General features: G+C 33.8%; 2 protein-coding genes across 2 annotated transcripts; both read left to right on the forward strand.

Moving 5' to 3' along the window:
- The first annotated feature begins 1,738 nt into the window (after nucleotides 1–1,738).
- On the forward strand, nucleotides 1,739–8,682 carry LOC104117927 (wee1-like protein kinase). Its single transcript, XM_009629078.4, has 10 exons — nucleotides 1,739–2,189; nucleotides 2,275–2,335; nucleotides 2,448–2,517; nucleotides 3,752–4,012; nucleotides 4,172–4,239; nucleotides 4,326–4,435; nucleotides 5,386–5,426; nucleotides 5,518–5,666; nucleotides 7,654–8,007; nucleotides 8,247–8,682. The coding sequence occupies exons 1-10, from the start codon at nucleotides 1,873–1,875 to the stop codon at nucleotides 8,340–8,342; spliced, it is 1,527 nt and encodes a 508-aa protein (XP_009627373.1). The 5' UTR covers nucleotides 1,739–1,872; the 3' UTR covers nucleotides 8,343–8,682.
- Nucleotides 8,683–11,491: 2,809 nt separating this feature from the next.
- On the forward strand, nucleotides 11,492–13,530 carry LOC138907275 (potassium transporter 5-like). The gene is made up of 3 exons (XM_070197866.1): nucleotides 11,492–11,668; nucleotides 11,977–12,187; nucleotides 13,244–13,530. The coding sequence occupies exons 1-3, from the start codon at nucleotides 11,570–11,572 to the stop codon at nucleotides 13,528–13,530; spliced, it is 597 nt and encodes a 198-aa protein (XP_070053967.1). The 5' UTR covers nucleotides 11,492–11,569.
- The last annotated feature ends 1,763 nt before the right edge of the window (nucleotides 13,531–15,293 follow it).

A 15,293-nucleotide genomic window follows, 5' to 3' on the forward strand; every position in this document is an offset into this window, starting at 1 on the left:
TAGCAGCTTGTGGCTTAGTGATATTCCGGGTCTTGGAAAATTATTTTGTATATGTCGAATGGTGCTACTCTTGGCTATTTATAATATGCTGTTTATCTTTAAAATATTGTGTTTTCTTTATATTTTTCGAAATATTAGGCTTACCTAGTCGTAAAGACTAGGTGTCATCACGACCCCTTACGGAGGGATAATTTGGGTCGTGACAGGTGTCTATTGTCAGGGACGATATGTGATGATGCGGGGTTGTAGGGTTGATGATTTTCATGTGATGTTGTGATATTCTTGTGTTTATTTTTATACCTTGTGTAATTTTTCTTATTGTTGGTAAATTGATGACAATCTGATTTATGTTGAAATTGAGAGCCTGTGGCTATTTGCCAGGCGGATTATAAAATAAAATGTGGGCACGAGGTGCCGTGAGTAAATAATGAGGATATTGGCACGTGAATTGTCCATGCAGTTGTGATATGAATTGTGGGCACGAGGTGCTGTGATTAAATGATAATGATATTTGGCACATGAATTGTCCGTGCAGTTGTGATATGAAATGAGGGCACGAGGTGCCGGAGGAAACATGATGATTTAATTATAGGCACGAGGTACCGTGGAAATATGAAAAATAGGTTGAGACTCGTGTTTATGAAAAATATAAAAATGGGCTAAGACTCGTATTTTTATGATTATGAAACGAGGTGTCACACGGTAACTTTTTAATTGAAAGGATTATATTCAAAATATTTATTTGAAAGGATTTTTATGTAGAGGGTATTATATTCGAAAGGTAATTATTTGAGAAAATTATATTTGAAAGAGAGTTATTTGAAAGAATTATATGTGAAAGACATTTATTTGAAGGATTTGATTTATTGTGTGTAATTGTATTTATTAATTATTAAGCGATATTAATGATATTCTTGTTGTCTGTTGTGCATATTACTGGTTATTTTATGTTGCCCATATTGTTATCTGCTTCCTATTATTTTGTATATTATATTGCACATGCTATTAGACTAGTGAGTGTCTTGACTGTACCTTGTCTCTACTCCACTGAGGTTAGTCTTGATACTTACTGGGTACCAACCGTGGTGTACTCATTCTATACTTCTGCATATTTTTGTGCAGAGCCAGGTATTAAAGATAACAAACTTGAGCAGAGTTAAAGCGGGATCGTAAGGATTCAAGGTAGAGCTGCTTGATCGTCGCAGTCCCTTGGAGTCTTTTTATTTCATTGTACTGTTAATTTTTAATCAAACAGTATTGTATATTCGGTCCTCGTGATCACTCCATGTATTCGGTTAGAGTTCGTGACTTAGTACTACCAGTCTTGGAAGGTTGTACATTCATATTTGTTCCGCTGTTAGTTTAGGTTACTTATTTAATAAAAAATAAATGGCTCCAAAAAAATGTAATTGAAATCGGCTTACCTAGTGCCATCAGGACGCCTGTGGTGTGATTTTTGGGCCGTGACACACAAATAATGGGGTGTGTGCCTTTTAAGGAGTAATGTATACAATTTGTAAGAAAAACCTAGATACTTATTAAAAAATATAAAATATAAAGAACATATATAAATAAGTTTCTAATATAGTATAGCCATATAAAAATCCCCATGTAAAAACCTCTACTAACCCAATGTTCTGGAACCCTTGGGCCTAAAAGTAGCTTTATTGGCCCAAGAAAAGCTTACACAGCACGCTCTAAGCTTCCCTATACATAGAAGCAGCAGATAATAGCCAAATATATAAACCCGCTCAAATTTGAATCTCATTTGCTAAATCCCCTAATTCCCCATTTGCCAAACACTGACACCATTACAGAGGTGAATCCAAGAGCACTATTCAAATTCTCTACAGTAAACTCCATTTCCATCCGATGAAGAGGAAAACCCTAAATCGAACAAGCACACCACGCAGAAACAACAAAAGCAACACGAAAAGAATGAACAAGGGTTCACTCTTCACTGTTGGGTTTTCCAAAGTTTCCCTTCCTCCCCTCCCTAATCAACAACAGCTCCAATCCTCATTTTCAACTCTTCCTTTATCAAATCCTTCTCGATTCCAGAAACTTCTGGATTCTGAAGTGCTTCCGCCAGCTCAATCTAATTTCCCTTCAATTTTGCCGTCGAATACTGACGCTGATGCTGCCGATGGGGATAACAAGGATTTCATTCTCAGCCAAGACTTCTTCTGGTTAGTAAATCTTCTCCCTTTAATTTTCACATTGTATCCTCTAGCTCTTTTATTGTCTTATTTTTAATTAGTGTTTGGGATGCAGTACTCCCGACTACCTAACACCAGATGCACCTGCAATTTGTAATGGGCTTGATGGTAATAAGGTAATTTCTTTACCAGAGTGTTCGAAATTGTGAGTTTTTTTAAAATTTATTCTATATGCCAGCTATAATTTCAGTATGTCATATTTTGCGTTTTTCCTTTCTTTTTTGTCAGGATGATTGTATGCCTTGTCCTAAATCACCTGAGAAGCTTCAAACTGTAGCAAGAAAGAGGCAGCGACTGGGTATAACATATTCTCTTACTCTGTTTTCCATTTCTCTTCAAATTTCATCTGTGAAATCATTATCAGCTCTGTCAAGTTTTAATTTTTTTATCAAGCACGTTCTCGTCTTTCAATTTTTTAGTTGTACTCTTGAGGCATGACAAATCTGGTTGAGTGAGATCAGTGGCGGAGCCAGTATTTTCATTAAGAGGTGTCAAAATATAAAGAAGTAAACTTACGAAGAAGTCAAGGGGTGTCAATATATAATGTATATCCATATAAAACTATTTTTTACCTAGCTACACAATGTAATTTTTCGACGAAAGAGTGTCAGTTGACACCCCTCGAATACATTTAGCTCCACCACTGAGTGAGATAAGGTGCTTGGAAATCAAACGGTGAAGCATAGATGAATTATGCCAGCGTATTGACATATCAATGATTACCTTATAGCCCATTCTGATATTGAAGAGAATTAGAGCAGAATATAGTCTTTTGAAGTTTAACAACAACAACAACAACCCAGTATAATCCCACTAGTGGGGTCTGGGGAGGGTAGTGTAAACGCAGACCTTACCTCTACCCCTGGGGTAGAGAGGCTGTTTCCGATAGACCTCGGCACCCTCCCTCCAAGAACTCCCCACCTTGCTCTTGGGGTGACTCGAATTCACAACCTCTTGGTTGGAAGTGGAGGGTGCTTACCACTAGAGTAACCCAATCTTTGAAAGTTTAAGATACCGTATAATGTACAGTATGAATATCCTTTAGGTGATTATAATGTTTTATGATTTACGAGCAGCTAAAACGCAGGGGCGGAGCTAGGTAGGAATAAGGCGGTTCAACTGAATCCCTTGTTGAAAAATTGTACTATGCAAAGAAATTCGAGTTTTTTCGTTATATATAAACTGTTGAATCCCTTTGATATAAGGAAACTTCTAGTTCAATGGCAAAGGGGGTTCAAATATTAGATTTTGAATATTTCAATCATAGGTTCAATTACTTGGTCTAACATTGTAGTGTCTTTCTGAATACCCTTGTATGAATTCCTGGCTCCGCCACCCCTGATACATGGAGGTTCTATTTTTAGCTTGTTTCCTTGTTACTGTTGGACACCGTTTGATTCTGGAAATCTGTCTCTCTATTCCACTTTAGGATGTAAGGAATTTTATCGTATGCACAATTATCTTTCATATTTAATCGTAAGATTGTAAATTGACTTTCTTACTGTCTCCTTTCATGATGTCCATCTTTACAGCTGTTAAATCGGCAACATCTCTTAGTTCCGATTTCCCTGGCCAGCAACAGCTAGCAGATATTCCGGAAGATGCTTTTGGGTCAGATGAAACGAAATCAGAAAAGATAACTGAGTCAGAAAAGGGTCACAGTTACGTGTCACAGTCTGCTATTGCTTTAAGATATCGAGTCATGCCTCCTCCTTGCATTAGAAACCCTTATCTCAGGGATGCTTCAGAGATAGATGTTGATCCTTTTGGAAACCGGAGATCAAAGTGCGCAGGTACTGGTCATGAAGTTTGAATAATTGGTGAATTCCATTTTCCTTATAACAATTTAGTGCTTGAAAAGTAAATTGAAGTGTGATCTCCTGTTCTTTGTGGTGCTGTCATTGTTTTGTTTTCTGTCAAATTCCTAATGGTACTTGTGCTTTAATCTGTAGGTTTTAACCCTGTTATTTTTGGTAATGATGGTCTATCGCGGTACCGGAGTGATTTCCATGAAATTGAGGTATGTTTGGTGCTTGTATTCTAGACTCCGATCAATACTTTCTGAAGTTTGTTTTATACCTATCTAAAATCCTTTTATTCTTTCAGCAAATTGGTACCGGGAACTTCAGTCGTGTTTTCAAAGTTTTGAAGAGAATCGATGGATGTATGTATGCTGTGAAACACAGCACGAAACAGTTACATCAAGACACAGATAGGTGATAATTTCCCTTCTTTGAACACTATGCTATGTATGATATTTGATATGACATAAAAAAGTTCAGCCTAGAGTGTATTTTTTTGACAAATCTTATACCTAAAAAAAATCATTTCCTAACGGGTCGTTTGGTTGCTGGTTACGGGTATTAGTAATATAGGAATTAGTTATGCATGGTTTAGTTATGTAGGGATTGGTTATGCAGGGTTTTGTTATGCATGGTTTAATTATGAAGGGATTAGTTATGTAAATATTAATAATGTATGGATAATAATGTAGAAATTATTTTTTGTTAAATGTTTACTTTATTTTAATTATACAATGTGTAATTTAATCCATGTTTTACTAATACATGTATTAGCTATTCTGCATTCTACCTTGCATAAATTATACATAGATTTGTTGTATAACTTATCCATGTATTACTTATACCCCTAATAGAAAAAAGTAACCAAACATAACATTAGTTATGCTGACTTTTGTATAAAGTAACTAAAGGCTGCCAAACATGGTATTAGTTATGTTACTGCCAATACATGAATAACTTACCCTATAACCGGCTACCAAACGACCCCTAAGTTATTTTATGATGTCCAGTTGACCGTTTAGTTGGTAGCATCTAGTGCCGGTGGAAATTGAGGGTGGAGCCAGGGTGTTGTTGCTTGGGGCTTGTTAGAAGTTTCAAGAATTGGAGATAATAAATACTTATTTGTCTATTGGAGCAAGATATATGATAGTAAGAATGGACTAGAAATTGTGCTGTGTTCATAATGTGTGTACTCTTTCTTACGTTTGGCATATAGTATTTTCTCCAAGATAAACATTTCCAATAGATTTGACCACAATTTTGTAATATGGCTTCACCAAGGAGAATATCTTATTTCATGTCAAACAGGCTGTTTGTTCAATACAGCTCAGTCATATTTATGCATTTTGATTGTGTTCTTCCAGGAGAAAGGCTTTAATGGAAGTGCAAGCTTTGGCTGCTTTAGGTAGCATGCAAACCTACTTCTGTTGCTGATATTATCATTTAAATTACCCCCGAGATTATTCTTTAACATCTTTTCTTATGTATACTTACAGGACCTCATGAGAACGTGGTTGGCTATTACTCTTCTTGGTTTGAAAATGAACATCTTTACATCCAAATGGAGCTCTGTGACCACAGCTTATCCAACAAAAAATATTCTAAACTATCTTCGGAGGTAGCAGTTTTGGAAGCAATGTATCAGGTGTGGCTCTTATTTGAATCTTAAAGAGCTATTATTTTGTGGGATGTACCGAGTCTGACCGTCTAAGTCTATGGAAAAAGGTTGAAGTAATATATATATATATATATATATATATATATATATATATATATATCTTGCAAAACAATGATAATTTGTCTATACCAAAGAGATGATTTTGGACTATCTACATAACCAATGATCATATCGCCAAATATGAAATTTCCCCTGCTAAAATAATATGATTTCCACCTGCTATTTCCTGTTACACATTAAGGGAAGCAACTGTAGGCTAGTATACTCAGCACTTAATCTACCATCCTAATACTTGCGACATGCTATATTTCAGAATGTTTTTAATCTGTTTCATGAAAATACAATATCCAAGTCTAGATCCATTCTTGTTGTTTTTACTGGAAGGGTGTTACTTCTATAACTTAGTTTTCATTCAAATGCATAATGTAGCCCAGAAATCCTGCTCCGAGTTGGTGCTTGTTTAATTTCACATGAGAAAAGAGGATCAGTCTATAGGTTGTCACTAGAAAAAGAAAAAGGAAAAAAGAAAAGAAAAAGGAAAAAAGAAAAGAAAAAGGAAAAAAAGAGGATCTGCCTTATATCTGGTATAAGAGCTGATACCATCAATATATGGGGTCTAAGAGCCCGTTTGGATTGGCTTAAAAAAAGTGGCTTTTAAGCACAAGTGCTTAAAAGCACTTTTTAAGTGCTCGAGCTTGTTTTAAAAATAAGCAGTTAAGTGTTTGGATAAAAGTGCTGAAACTGGAAAAAAAAGTTATTGAAGTGTTTGGTAAACAAGTGCTGGTAAACACTTGTTTCTGTTAAAATGACTGAAATATCCTTAAAGTTGTTAACACTATAAAGACGATGATTACTATAATATTATATTTTACATTAATCCATATACAAATAATTTATATCTTAGTTCACTTTCAATTAAATTGATTGTCTAATATAAATTATTTATTCAAGTAACATGCAATAATTAATTATTTGACCAAAATATATATTTTTTCCGCTCATAGCTTCAAATTTGAGGTTAAAATGTAAACTGGGTGAAAGATTTGATTTAGAATATAGTTTCGCAAATTTAAAAACGAAAAGAAAAAAGAAAAGAAAGAATTCAACAGCAAAGTTTTGTTTTAAAATATTATGGAACCAAAAAAGAAGCTAAAAGAACAATATTTATGTAACATTAATTTACAAAACTACTGTTGGCTTACGTTTAACTCTTCGAAGAAATTGACAAAAGTTTGAAAAATAGCAACAGAAAGCTTGAAAACGGTGATTAAATGACACGAGAATTAGTAAGGGAAGGGTAGTTTTGGGGTTTAGAAAAAATAAAAGGGATAATAGGGTAAATTACTTGGTCAAACATAAGGAGCTTGTAAGCCAAAAAGTAATAAACCAAACGGGTCGGGCCAACTCCCCAAACACTTGCTTTACATTTAGTTGGGCAACCCCAACTTATTGCTTTTGGCTTGTTTTGAGTGTTTTAGCTTAAAAATATTTGACTTAAAAGCACTTTTATGGTCTATCCAAACACTCAAATAAGCCCAGAAGTGCTTTTAAGGTGGTTTGACCAGCTTTTAAGCCAATCCAAACACCCTCTAAATATCTCCTTTTTGGTTGGTAGAGAAGCTGTTTGTCTCATGTATCCTAGGATTTATTACTATCCTCTAGATTGAGACATGACTGGAACTGTATTACATTGTTGAGAGACAGAAGAAATGTATAGTAAAATCTTTTGTGCTTTTGGTCCTTGTCTGAGACACTGAGTTGATCTTCTTTGAAATGCTTTGAGTTCTCCTATTGTCTACTGACCTCATTTTACTTTTGACTTTCCCTTGCTTGTGTTTTGTTCTTCTGTATCTGCGTGTGTTTTATTTTAGGGATGGAAATTGGGAAGGCTGAGGGTAAATGTTTTCTATTTGAGGTCAAAATCTTTATTTTTTGGATGTTTTCTGATATGCAGGTAGCCAAGGCATTGCAATATATCCATCAGAGAGGGGTAGCTCATTTAGATGTAAAGCCAGATAATATTTATGTGAAAAGTGGTGTGTATAAGCTTGGTGATTTTGGATGTGCAACTCTTCTTGATAAGAGCCAGCCGATCGAAGAGGGGGATGCACGTTATATGCCTCAAGAAATACTTAATGAGAACTATGATCATCTTGACAAAGTTGACGTATTCTCCTTGGGTGCTGCAATATATGAACTTATTAGAGGGTCTCCACTGCCAGAATCAGGGCCTCATTTTCTAAACCTCAGGGAGGGGAAATTGCCTCTTCTTCCGGGTCACTCCTTGCAATTTCAGAATCTGCTCAAGGTAATAAGTTGTTCCCTTTTACTATCTTAATAAATCTGTGGATAATATTTGCTTATATGCTTTCCTTTTCATATGACATGATCATCTTTCATATCCTGAGTATATTTCAAAATAATTAGGCACAATTATTTAGATGATTTTTTTGTTGTTGTCCGTGACTAAGTACCATAAAGCTAATCCATAATAATCTGTAGAAGCAAATGCTGATTCTCTACCGTTCAAATTGTGAATGCTCCCAGGTAATGATGGACCCAGATCCAACACGCCGTCCTTCTGCAAAAGACCTTGTGGATAATCCAATCTTTGAAAGATGTCAAAGAAATGCTAACAAGTAAATAGCCATGTAAATCACCTTTTTCTCGGATTTGTTGAGAGCTATTTTTGCCAAGAGCCAGAATTCAAAGCTGCAGTTACTCGTGCAGCATCTCTGGTGTTGACCACTTCTGAAAACCATATATAGCTCATATTAAATGGAGATAAGGAGGAGGAAAAAAACCATTCTTCCAAACGAGCTATATTCTCATGCACCAAATTTTCTCATTTTGATGGTGCTACTTTTGCCAAATATCGTACTATGCATCCAGAGAAAATGTTGTATCCTAATTGGACCAAAAACTGTGCGTTGTATGTCATAATGAAATTTGGCGTCATTTAAGCTGATTTGTTCAGTATCAATTTGCTTGTCTCGTTGATCAGATAAAGATGACATATGGCAGCCATAAAAGTTTGTGTGCCATTGGAGCTCCAGTTTGTATCTAAGAAAAAGCTACAGGCATTTTTTCCTTCTATCGAAAGAGAAACAAAGAAATAAAGCGAGGGAATAAAACCCCCAACACGAAGAACGCTTTTGAAAGCATTTGAAAGTTAATAGTGTCAACTTGAAAATTCCAAGGTGGTGTTGATTTTAAGAACTACCACGAAGTAAGTTAGAAAAACATAAATATAGAGAAAGATACAACAAAATCTAGATGATTAATTTCGATTTCGCTCCTTATACTTGCTTGTTGATTGCCGGAGAAACTATTGTTTTTTTTCTTTTCCTTTTTTTTGGCTTTAACAATTTTGTGTATTGGTGCCGTTCCAACAAAGTTCTGTTTGATTTAACGAAAAACCATAAAGCAGCAACCATTAAAATAGCCAAATAGGATTTCAAACTTATTAGTTCAATGTACAGCAAAAACAATACGCTGGTTTTTGTGTTGTCTTATTTTGGCTTAGGCCTCGAAATCACACTCCAGTGGTCTAACCCTCATTTTGGCTTTGGCCTCGAAATCACACTCCAGTGGTCTAACCTAATAACTGCGCTTCTTTCAGTTGGAACTAGAAGAATACTCCAACGTTCTCTTTTAGTTGTCCAATATACTAAAAATATATTATTTCACTTTTATCAATTTTAGCAAATCAAGAGAAGACTATGTCTTTTTTTTTTCTTGCTTTACCTTTATCATTAATTACTCATTCACAAATCATTTTCCAAGATTTCTCAAAATATTATCAGTATTATGGGTATGGTAAAATATACACTTCATCTATAATTTCTTAAGGGGCGTGCAAAGTTCATTGTGGACAAGTAAAAGTGAATGGATGAAATATTTTTCTTATTTGTCACAGAATTAATGGGTAGTTGTTGTCATTTAGGACGTTTAAATTTCAATATTTGGACACTTTCAATTAGCTTGCTTCACTACGACAATAGAAAAACTTCACATTCAAAATGTGTTTTATTAGTGGAAGGTGCTGGAGGATAATGCTCCAGCAACACAAGAAAGCCTCATGAATAATCGAACGTTAATGTAGAAGATGGCAAAGTGACAATAGAGTAACAAGATGTAAGAAAATAACATCCAAATTTTAGGGTAAAACATTTATATATGATAAAGCTGAGTGTGCGGTAAAAACTTACCCGTACAAGAGACTTACCGTCACTGTAATGCGGAAGGCGCATCCTAAATTGGATTTGCGAATAATGTAAAAATGGCCTTAATCTGGTTTTAGTTCGTTCTAGGACAATGTAAATATATACATTTTTCGGCTATTATTTTGAGAGCTGCTATACAATGTCATTTCCCAATCATAATCATTTGATAAAGCTATTAGCTTATTCCAATTATTTTCCGTACATATTTTTACTCTTTCCACTATCATGAGCAAAAGTACCTAATAAATTTATCAAATTTGTATGAAATGAAATCTTGAAAATACTTTTCACATATTATCAAACACAGACCAAATGAAAATATCAAACCAATTAGTATAAAATACATGGTAGATATGCAATCTAAACTAAAAACAACTGAATAAGAATGGAAGTAACCGGAATCGAATGTCTTGTCATGTTTCCTGTCGAAGCACAAGAATTTTCAGATTATCCCAATGCACGAGTTAAAATGCTTAAAATATACTGTAGTCTAACCATCCATAATAAGTAATTTTTTAGTTTTTTTAAATTTGATTTAAAATATTTGACTTCTTCTAAAAAATCATGGTATTATTTTCTTTTCAATTTTATGTTTGTATAATAAATGATCTGAACAACTTTCTAAAACATTTTTCAATACCTAATTAATGTGGTGAAGAGATAAAAGAAACTAAATTCAACCGAGTAAATGCTCACTCACACTTAGTTTTTAATTACATTAAGTCAATCAATTTAACCTTAATTAGATGTTTAAATGAAAGTGAGAGTACATGTTGTTGGGAATAAATCCCGTAAAGAAATAATTTTCACAGTAATAAAAACGGAATAATAACGTCGTACCGAGATACGGTAATTAACAAGAATAAAAGAGTGAATATGACATTAAGATTTTAACGTGAAAAACCCTTTTGAATAAGGAAAAAATCACGGTCCCGAGACGAGCAACTGATATCACTATAGCAAGGAATTTTACACTTTGTAGGTCCGAGTAAAATACTCCAAAGACTACTACAACACTCAAAAGAAATAACCCTCTTTTGATATTCCACCTTACTACAATATCGCTCACTCTCTATTTTTCTCACAGACTATTTTCTTATACCCTGTCTGTGAAACCTCACTCTTTCTTTCTCTTTTTGTTGGTGTATTTTACAATGAGAGTGAGACACTTATTTATAGTGTTTAGGATTGCTTCATTAATGACATCAATGATCTCATGAGTTTGGCAAAAGTCAAATATTCAATGTGAAACCAAAGAAATATTTGCCATAAAATCTTCACAATTCCTTTAGTTGGTTTGACATTTCAAAGCCAAAAAAAAGTAAGATGTCATCCTTACCCATGGGATGGACCCATCATATGTCACTTAACCATGCATAGTTGAGTAATAATGTATGTATATATAAAAATAAACAATCTTACATTTGTTGATTTGGTACTGCGATTAAGTACGTTTTCATCGTCAAACAGTTGCATTTAAGCTTAGGCGTTAAAGCCAATTCGGTATCACTCTTTTAGGTCTATAAATAGCCAGTTCATACCTCTTTGAAGGGACCAGAAGAAAACCAGTCTTTCATAGATTAAAAAAAAGATGACGAGCAGCAGTGATCATGATATAATATAGGCAGAGAGCAGCAATATAGAATGCAACGTCAGCTCACAGGAAAGGAACTTTCTTGTCACAACTTAAAACGATATGACTCCTTAGATTTGGAATCCAGCCGTGTACCCCACGCAAAAAAGGTCTGCTACCTCTAACCTCCTTAATTAATTTTGGCTCAATTGTTACGGTCATAGTCTTGATTAAAACAAGGATATGGAATTAAAAGTTCATATATATAGATGTGAAGAAAAATGAATTTCGTCAAAATTAGTAGCTTGGTTCAAACTCTCTATTTGTTTTAAGAAATTTAGAGTACGAATTATTAATTTAAATCCCGGTAATTTAAAATGACTAAAATCTTAAATTCATAAGTTTCAAATCTTAGCTCCGTCTTTATGTCTATTTATGTCTAAGTTAGTAGGAGTAATGTTTTTTTGTGGTTAAACAGGCAGCAAAATGGTCAGTGATATTGCAACTGGCGTTTCAGAGCATAGGGGTGGTGTATGGTGATATTGGAACGTCGCCGTTGTATGTTTACTCAAGCACATTTCTTAATGGGATTATACTTGGCGTACTTTCTCTCATATTTTACACTATCACCTTCATTCCTCTCATGAAGTATGTTTTCATCGTTCTCCGAGCTAATGACAATGGAGATGGTAATTTTTCACCTCTTTTTCTGCACTCTTGCATAGATAATTTATGAGTTTAAGTTATATTCACCGTTGTAAAAAATAAATTTTACTATAGGTTACCGTTAACTATTATAGAAGGTAGCTTACCTTTAATTTAAGATTACAAATTTTAACTTTTTATGAGACTTACTCGTAATTTTTTTGGGAGGTCATAACCTACCAACAAGTCATAGTATTTAATTTGATAGGCTATGATCAACCTATACTTACCATTAAATCTTACCTGTAATTGATTTTTGACTAACTGATGATTTAAAGTTCTTTATATTGTTAACAGAAATTAAATTATTACATTTGTTCGATGTTCCTTATTGTGGGTTCTCTGTGATGGGATAGAGATATGGGTTCGTTGGAAACACAGCCGAAATCGTATAATCAAGATTGTATAGTGCCAATAGCAAAAGGAGGAGACGGTATCTTGTATTCTTAGGAGTAGAAAACGAAGCAAACTGGAGTTAGTAATAGCTTTCAACTGAATTTTGTCACTTTATGCTTGATAATTTTTATGCCAATATATAATACTAGAAATACTTCTTGTCTATACTAACATATTATAATACGTGTTTTTGTTATCTCCGTTCATCAAAGAATTACACTTCCACTATTTGATGAGTTAAAAGGACCTTCTTAATAAAGATTTTTAAAAATATTTAAACTATGAGAAATTATGATTTATAGTATTCTTTATTTAGCTTTTAAATATGTAATTTCTTTTTGAAAAATATAAAGAGACCATTAGAGTTACAATAAAATTAGACGTGTTCATGACCTCACACATCCTATTTTGCCATTCTTTTCGATACAAGATCAAACATCTTTTTATTTGTGAGTAGGGCGCTTAATAACTGTGTTTATAGTATGCCTAATATGATATAACATGAAAGATAAATTAAAATAATATGATATAACTGGTTAAATTATGCTGGAATGTAAAATTTCTTTCAAACACTAATTTGTGAGTAGAAATTAGAAGCTAGTCAGAGTGAATTAACGCATGATCATTTGGAAAATATTCGACAGGAGGAACATTTGCGATATATTCTTTGATATGCCGATATGCTAAGGTGGGATTAGTTCCAAGTCAAGAGGCAGAAGACAGAAATGTGTCGACTTTCAAACTTGAGTTGCCAGATAATCGCACAAGTCGAGCTTCAAAACTGAAATTGATGCTTGAAAACAGTACATTTGCAAAGTTCTTTATGCTCTTTGCCACAATGCTTGGTACTTCTATGGTTATTGGGGATGGTGTCCTCACTCCCTGCATCTCAGGCACGTCACGATTTTCCCTCTTTTACTTTAGATGGTAATTTATATTTCTTGAATTTTGTACGGTAAATTTCACAAATGGTCATATAACTATGACTTTTTTTCACCAAAGTCATATAACTTTATTTTCTCACATAAAAATTATATAACTATGACTTTTTTTAGCAAAGTCATATAACTTTGTTTTCTCACCCAAAAATCATAAAACTTTCACTAACTCACACAAAAATTATAGTGGTCAGAAAATAAATTTTCCGGTAGTATTTTCTTATTTTACGTTTTTTATTTTTTATTTTTATTTTCAGTCTAATAAATAATTACCCAATTAAAATAGAAGAGATATGAGTATATTTTTAGCCGCTTCTAAAAATAATAGCTGATATGTTTATATATATATATATATATATATATATATATATATATATATATGTGTGTGTGTGTGTGTGTGTGTGTGTGTGTTATACATATAACATACACATTCTATAAATATTTTGGCAAGCAAATGCAATTAGTTTCAGCCGACCGGTTATTTTTATATTTTTATCTTAAAGTAGGAATGACCCAACCCAACCTGACCCAATACCCATATACGTCAGTTAAATAATACGAAAAGTGCATTCTTCCCCCATAAAAAATTTAGTTCAGAATGCATGAGATTCTGACAAAAAAATAAAGAAACAAAAGGTATAATTATAGAGCACTTGAAATAAAAATGCTATCAATTTGAATAAAAATCTTGAAAAGAAAAATTAAAGATAGAAGTATTGTTATGAATAGAATTGTACTTAGAGTGAATGTCTATCTTTTATGGAGTTTGTTACTTTGTGGCAAAGTCATTTTTCCCATATAAATAAAGGGTCTTACCCCATTATAATTCATCCCAAAATTAATAAGAATTTAAAGATTCTTTTAAATAATGAACTTTCTTGCATTTCGTGTTATCAAGGCAAGTTATTTATTAGATCATCACCAACAAAGGTTGGGATTGAGTCCCCTGCGTTTTTGGAACGTATACAAGAGGGTACTTGTGGACATATTCACCCACCTAGTGGGTCGCTTAGATATTTTATGGTCTTAATAAATGTATCTTCTAGATGGTCTCATGTGTGCCTATTATCATCTCGCAACCTCGCATTTGCAAAACTAATTCGATTGCGAGCATAATTTTTCAATAATCCAATTAAGTCTATTCGACTTGATAATGCTGCGGAGTTTTCATCCTAATCATTTAATAATTATTGCTTATCAATTGGGATAAAAGTGAAATATCTTGTAGCTCACGTTCACACTCAAAATGGCTTTGTAGAGTCTTTAATTAAACGTCTGCAATTGATAGCAAGGCCGTTACTCATGAAAATGAGGTTGCCCACTTCTATTTGGGGTCACACCATTTTTCATGCAGCAATGCTAGTTCGTCTTAGACCGATAAATTATCATAAATATTCCCCGTACAATTAGTTTTGGGTCATGAACCTAATATATCCCATTTAAGAATTTTTGGATGCGCAATATATGTACCTGTACCACAACCATATCGCACCAAGATGGGTCCCCAAAGAAGGTTAGGAATATACGTTGGGTTTGAATCACCCTCCATTATTCGCTACCTCGAAATATTAACGGGAGATTTATTCACTGCTCGATTTACAGATTGTCTATTCGATGAGACATTCTCCCCAAAATTAGGGGGAGAAAATGGTGAAACCAAACGAGAAATTTTGTGAAAAAATTCATCATTATCTCATCTTGATCCATGTACCTCTATTTGTGAAAAAGAGGTGCAAAAGATTATTCATTTGCTGAA

Source organism: Nicotiana tomentosiformis, chromosome 1 (assembly GCF_000390325.3).
Source record: "Nicotiana tomentosiformis chromosome 1, ASM39032v3, whole genome shotgun sequence".
Classification (NCBI taxonomy): Eukaryota; Viridiplantae; Streptophyta; class Magnoliopsida; order Solanales; family Solanaceae; genus Nicotiana; species Nicotiana tomentosiformis.